Source organism: Ictidomys tridecemlineatus, chromosome 4 (genome assembly GCF_052094955.1).
Source record: "Ictidomys tridecemlineatus isolate mIctTri1 chromosome 4, mIctTri1.hap1, whole genome shotgun sequence".
In the NCBI taxonomy this organism is placed as follows: domain Eukaryota; kingdom Metazoa; phylum Chordata; class Mammalia; order Rodentia; family Sciuridae; genus Ictidomys; species Ictidomys tridecemlineatus.
The window spans coordinates 60,732,794-60,739,725 of record NC_135480.1 but is presented as its reverse complement, the minus strand read 5'-3'; the positions used below and the strand labels follow the sequence as shown (position 1 = coordinate 60,739,725).

General features: G+C 42.8%; 1 protein-coding gene across 5 annotated transcripts; it reads right to left on the bottom strand.

Annotated features, from left to right (window-relative positions):
- Positions 1-123: 123 nt before the first annotated feature.
- Folr2 (folate receptor beta) lies at positions 124-6,113 on the bottom strand. Of its 5 annotated transcripts, none has more exons than XM_078046624.1 (6): positions 5,724-5,871; positions 4,729-5,141; positions 4,204-4,396; positions 999-1,187; positions 749-884; positions 124-602 (listed from the first exon to the last, which is right to left on the bottom strand). In XM_078046624.1, the coding sequence occupies exons 3-6, from the start codon at positions 4,348-4,350 to the stop codon at positions 316-318; spliced, it is 759 nt and encodes a 252-aa protein (XP_077902750.1). In that variant the 5' UTR covers positions 4,351-4,396; positions 4,729-5,141; positions 5,724-5,871; the 3' UTR covers positions 124-315. The 5 variants fall into 5 exon arrangements, with proteins under 5 accessions (XP_077902750.1, XP_040140831.1, XP_077902751.1 ...); XM_040284897.2 differs by having other exon boundaries at positions 4,204-4,362; positions 5,724-5,870; XM_078046625.1 differs by lacking the exons at positions 4,729-5,141; positions 5,724-5,871 and adding an exon at positions 6,045-6,113 and having other exon boundaries at positions 4,204-4,362.
- Between the last annotated feature and the right edge of the window lie 819 nt (positions 6,114-6,932).

The following is a 6,932-nucleotide window of genomic DNA, read 5'->3' as shown; positions in this document are numbered from 1 at the left end:
ACATAGTGAATGGTAGAGCTGAGATTAAAATACAAGTCTAATTGTATTAAAATACAAAAGCTATGGAATCTGTCCCTCACCCACTACTCACCAACTCACAGCTAAAATAATACATCACACACAAATATGTCACTAATTTATTAGAACTGACTGTTGGAAGAACCCAAAGCCCTATCATGGAGGAGGAACTGGGTAGCAGAAGAGTGGGTAATAGATAGAAGCAGGTTTAGGGATCTCTTTTGTGGAAGCTGAGGGGAGCTCAGCCTGGTCATCCAAGCTGGGAGCAGACAGAGGGTGGTATGGAGAAGAGTGGACTCAGACGAGGAGCCAGAGTGGCAGTATCAGGGCCAGGCTGAGCAGGTGAAGACCCATTCCATGGGGCATGGCCTCAGCATTCATGGCTGCAGCATAGAACCTAGCCACCTCCTCATTAGGGTTGCCTTGGTCTGGGTCAAACCACATCTGGATGCAGCGGCCACTCCCTCGGCTATAGTTGCTGACCTTGTATGAGTGACTCCAGAGACCTTCACAAAGGGCAGCTGGTGTGGGAAAGTAGCTCTCAAATGTGCGGCAGACAGCCCCAACTGGGCACTTATTAACTCCTGCAGTCATAGACATGGTGAACACAGTCAGCCAACTCTGGACCCAAATCTCATTTCTGTCATCCCAGAAATCCTTACCCAACCCTCATTCCTCAACATCCCCCTTTCCAAACCCTACCTCCATCTCCCCACCCACAGGCCCTCACCTGAGGTCCAGTCCCAGCCCTTGTGCCAGTTACTCTTGCAGGTAAAGGATGTGCGACAGTCGTCCCACCAGTTCTGACAGTCCTCTTTGCATAAAGGCACATTCAGGAACCTCTCTTTGCGCCAGCTCTGGTCCACCTGAGTGGGAAAGGAGGGCTCCTCTTAGCCAGGGATGATGATAGCCACAGACTTGAAGGAACTGAGCCAGAGGGCAGGAAGCCTACTGGAGTAGGGTAAGGGAGAAACCTGTACCTGCTGGATCCAGGGCCCCAGGTTGGGCGAGCACTCATATAGACAGTTGTCCTGGATGAAGTGTCTCTTGCAGGCAGGCTCCATCTTACCACAGTGATCCCAGTTAAAGTTGTACAGGTGGGAGGTGTCCTTGTGCAGCTCCTGGCTCGTGTTCACAGAACAGCAGGCATTCCTCCTCCAGGGAGTGCACTGGGTAGGGAAGACACTGGACTGAGTCCCTCTACCCCACACTCATCCTGCCACCTCCAGTCTCATCCCATTTGGTTCTTGTCCCCTGTCCCAGGCAGGTTCTCCAGGAACACTCACTGCAAAGACCTCTCTGTCCTTGACCTTTAGGATCCCCCATCTCAATGGGAAAGGAATTACAATAGCAGGATCAAGGTTCTGTGGAAACCCAGGGTAACCTTGTCTTGGGGATAATAATTATCATTTATATAAAGTCTTTGTTTTTTAGTTGTCAGTAGGTCTATATTTTATTTATTTATATGTGGTGCTGAGAATTGAACCCGGTGCCTCACACATGCTAGGCAAGCACTCTACCACTGAGCTACAACCCCAGTCCTATGTAAAATCTTTGCATTTGTTTTTTTTTTTTTTTTTTTTTTAAAGAGAGGAGGGAGGGAGAGAGAGAGAGAATTTTTTTTTTTAATATTTATTTTTTTGTTCTCGGCGGACACAACATCTTTTTTTTTTTTTTTTTTTTAAAGAATTTTTTAATATTTATTTTTTTAGTTCTCGGCGGACACAATATCTTTGTTGGTATGTGGTGCTGAGGATCGAACCCGGGCCGCACGCATTCCAGGCGAGCGCGCTACCGCTTGAGCCACATCTCCAGCCCTTGCATTTGTTTTTTGATTTGTTGTTTTTGTTGTTGTTTGTTTTGTTTTTTTTGTACTGGGGATTGAATACAGGGATGCTTTACCACTGAGCTACATTCCCAGCCCTTTTTTATTTTTCATTTTGAGACAGGGTCTCTCTGAGTTGCCAAGTGCCTCACTAAGTTATTGAGACTGGCCTTAAACTTTCAGCGTATGGAGTCATTGGGATTACAGGAATGTGCCACTGCACCCATCTCATTTGTTTATTTTTAAAATTAAGTATTGAGCACCCAGAGTGAGCCAGTCACAGTTGTATTGCTGGGAATACATCAGAAAAACAATACAGACAGAAACATATGTTCATGGACCTTATATTTTAGTAGGGGAGACAGACAATAAGTAAGAAATGAAAAGAGAAAAAATGAGATAAAATCAGGATATGATAAATGATACGGGGAAAATTAGAGCAGGGAATGAGAATGTGGAATATGTGATGATTGCTAAAATTTTAAATATCATGGTGCGGAAAAGCCTCATTGGAAGGTAACATTTTGAGCAAAGAGGCAAAGTCATGCAGTAATGTAGTTAAACTAAATTAATTCTTCTTGATAAGTATTAAGATCTGTCTCCAAAGGCTAAGCCAGTGCCAGACACATAATAAGCTCATAAACATATTTGCTGAAAAAAGTGGAAGATCTATTATTATTTCCAAATCTAAACCTGACTTCATCTTACACATGGATACATCATATTTCCACAAGCTTCTAATATAGACTGGGTTTTCCAGGATTGAAAATGCCTTTAAATAGAAAGTAATACCAACTGTTTTTTCATACTTGAGTAGCTCCAATGCTCCTAATGACTTAGAAATTATGTCATTGATAGAAACCCTGTTTAGAGCATCTTATAGCATTTATGTAGCCAATGGAATACAAATATATCAATCTTCATATGTAGTTGCCCCATTCATAGAGATTTTGTAAATGAAAGCAAGCACATACTATTTCCTGATGTCCTCTAATGTACCAGAGAACAGATGTGAACAGAGTTAGAAAATATTTTATTTTTACAGGTGGTTGTCAGCTTACAATGGTTTGACCTTGGATTTTTTTTTTTAACTTTTAACTTAATAGTGTGAAAGTGATATGAATTCAGTAGAAAGTGTACTTTGAGGGTTGGGAATATAGTTCAGTGGTACAGTGCATGCCTAGCATTTGTGAGGCCCTGGGTTCTATCTTATTTACAGAAAGTAAATAAGAAAGGAAAGAAACTTGAATTTTTTAATTTCATGGGGTAGTGATATATAGTACAATGTGGGGGCAGTAAGCCACAGCTGCTAGTCATGTGATCACAAGGGGCAATAGTCCATTCTCAGCAGTGTACTGGGTTGCTAAGCTGTGATGTTCAGTAGGTTAGGCATATTAACTTGTGATGGGCTTATTAGGACATAACCCCATGGTAAGTCAAGTAGCACTTCTACTTTCTGCTTGCAATTCCTTTTGTATTACAGATAGAGCATTATGTTGATATTTTTAAAATTGATTACACATGTAAATTCTATTAGCCTGAGTTTTACTCCAGAAAAGAAGATCTAAAAATATTTGTCATAAAAAGTAGACATTGAGGGCTGGGGATGTGGCTCAAGCCATAGCGCGCTTGCCTGGCATGCGCGGGGCGCTGGGTTCGATTCTCAGCACCACATACAAATAAAATAAAGATGTTGTGTCCGCCAAGAACTAAAAAATAAATATTTTTTAAAAATTCTCTCTCTCTCTCTCTCTCTCTCTCTCTCTTTAAAAAAAAAAAGTAGACATTGAGTCTAATATGGTTGCAAACTTCTGGCATAAATTTTTATAAACTATGTGAATGTACAAGCACTATGCCCTGCATCCTTATCACAAGGGGCCTTCCTTTATTCTACCTTTGCCACTCCATGGAGTTAGCATGTCGTGAGGTTAAGAAGAACCATGTTTCCCATGGTCTCCCACCCTCCAAATCCCTGTCCTACCTCTTCCCCATCACAAAGGCTGGTCATACCCAACTCCTGTGTGGACCCAAGTGCTTCTGTAGACCTTCATTTCCCTTATTCCTGTGATATGGAGAACATCACCTACCTGTGTCAAAGAACCACTGGGAATAGAAAATCATATACAGAAGTACATGATACCTAATAGGATTATTCAGACATTGCCTACATGGTACCTGTCCTGAGGAGGGTTCCCAAAAATTCACCTCCAAATTCACTCTCCTTATTCTACTTTATCTTCTCTTGCAGCAATAACTTGAGCATGGGGGTATGACCTCTGAAGCTATTCCCCCACCACCCTGACTTCCTCCTCCCTGTTAGAACCAGCCCCTTCCCCAACGGAACCACATTCCAGACAGACCTGATTATGCAGCTTGTCCTCAGGACCTGGCTTTGCCTTGTGGTGTTTGGCATCCATACAGACATTGAGCAGGTCAGTCCTGTCCCGGGCACCGCATGTGGTGGCTATCCAGGCCAAAAGCAGAAGTGGTATCAATTTCCAGGTCATGTCTTTCTGTCCCTGCAGAGGGAGCTATGGTTAGGGAGACCAAGGCCTGTGGAGAAAGAGGTCCATCCAGAGTGCCCCCTCCAACCCCTGCCTCAGTCTCCCTGTCCTTGTAATACAATGAAAAATGAGGTCGGACCGTGTTCCTTCAGTGCTGAGTCCTGAGGCTGGAGCAGAGAAGGTTGGCAAGGGGGCTCCCTCACCGAAGGCTTAGAGGGCTCAGAAGGGGAACTGGGGCTAGTGGGAGGGCACTCATTGGAAGAAATGCCTTGTGCCCTCACCTTCTCTCTAGATTTATATTTATGACAAGTAATTAAATAGTATGACAAGTAATTAAGTAGTTCAAGTCCATTCCTTGAAAAGGGACAAGTACACACTCACCTAGTGTCAGCAAGTGCTCTGTGTTAGACTGTGAGTCAGCTGGTTTTCCATGCCAGTCTAGAAACACTGTTAGCTCTGAGGATGTGGCAACCCAGTCTGCCTGCTGAGCTCTCCAGACTGGCACGAGGATCAAGTGACTTAACTCACAGGGTGGTTTTTGGTTAAATAACACAAAAATGGAAATACTAGTGGTTACATAAAACATTGCTTCCTGAGGCTTTTCCTTCCCTATTCTCTGAAAGCCATTTCTGGCTCCACCTATTCTGACCCTGGCCTCAACTAACAGACCCCCTCCCAACATACACACACCTGTCAAAATACAAATGCAAAGACACTCAGACTGAAGGAACAACATACAAGTCTCTCATGTTGGAGCAGGCTTCCAAATAAGCACTTGGAGTCATGGAAGGCACCTGGCAAAAGTGACAGTACTCATCTCTGTTCATTCCTACCCTCAACCCACCCCCACCCACTACAGGTTGTTCCTCTGGGCTCTGTCACTGAAATACATAAGAACCAATAAAGAAGACCCCTTCTTCTCCCTCATTATTTCCACAAGCAATTGATCATCAAACCCTGTCTCTCCAAATCCTTTCTGAAACTCACTTGCCATGACTGTTTGGGGCCAGGTCTTCCCTTCAATTTTATCCCCTTTCTGTAGCCTTTCCCACATAAACCAGTCAGATCTAATAATAGATAAGTCCCTTTTCATTCACACAAACCTGCCAAGTACCCCCTTTGCTCTTTTTTTTTTTATGGTACCAGGGATTGAATTTAAGGGCAGTTGACCACTGAGCCACATCCCCAGCCCTATTTAGTATTTTATTTAGAGACAGGGTCTCACTGAGTTGCTTAGTGCCTCACTTTTGCTGAGGCTGGCTTTGAACTTGCAATGCTCCTGCCTCAGCCTCCTGAGCCATTGGGATTACAATCATGCGCCACCATGCCCGGCCCCCCTTTGTTCTTTTCACCTTCTTCTCCTTGGAACACCTTACCTGAACCTCTTTTGCTGTTGGGAGTACACAAAGGTGTGTCTGAGTTAGCCTCTCCCTAAGCTGGCAACAGACCCAGGCTCTGGGCTGTCCCCAGCAACTCTCTGTCCACAGCACAGGGTAGAAGAGCTCTGGTGAGCACAGAGTGAGATATCCTCACTCGGCAGTTTTGTTCTTCCTTCTTTTTAAGACTCCACCCCTCTCCAGGGCTACAGAAGTCTGTCCATTTAGTCATTCCTATTTTAATTTATCTCTTCACTTGTTAATTTGCCCATTTCAGGATCCACACAGTCAATATTCACTAATTCTTAAACAATTGCTCACCTCTAAGGAAGATCTGAAGTTTTTAGGAGCCCCAAGTGGTTCTCAGGATAAAACTAGCTGCATGAAGATAAGGCTTGGTAAATAAGAACCCAGACTTGGTAAATAAGTCCCATGCCAATGGGACTCAGTGAGAGAACCATTGCTTGCATGGCCTTGAGGAAAGTCACTGAACCTTGCTGAGCTTTAATGTGTTCACCAGAACACTTGTGAGAATTATATATGGAAAAGCCTGACACACCACACTGAGTAGGATTAAATGATATATATATCAGGTTAATTTGTGAGCATCCAGATAGACACAGGTAGAAGCTGAGGTACAAAAGTCAAGGGATTTACCCCGGGATGCAGAAAAATAAAAATTGTCTCAAATCTGATGAATGACAATATCTCATCATCTAGCATATTGAAAACGTAATAAATAATTTTTATAGCTTTTAAAAAGATGTGATAAGAATACATATTTCATAAAATTTATCATCTTCAGCCATTTCTAGCTGTACAGTTCAGTAATTTTAAATATATTCACACTATTGCACCAGACTTCAGAGTTTTTCATAGTAAAACTGAGTCTCTAAGTCCATTAAACAATTCCCAATTTCCCCTTTCCCTATCCTCTGACAACTAGCATTCTTCTTCACTATTTTCTAAGGAATTTGATTTCTCTGGTATCTCAGAGAAGTGGAATTACTTAATATTTGTCTTATTGTGACTGACCAATTTCACTTAGCATAATGTCCTCAAGATTCATTCACGTTGTTCAATGTGTCAGAATTCCCTTCCCTTTTGAGGGCAAATAATGTTGTCTTGTATGTATACACCACACTTTGATTATCATATTCTTCTGTGAAGAGAATTTCTCCACATCCTCACCAACACTTTTTTTTGTTT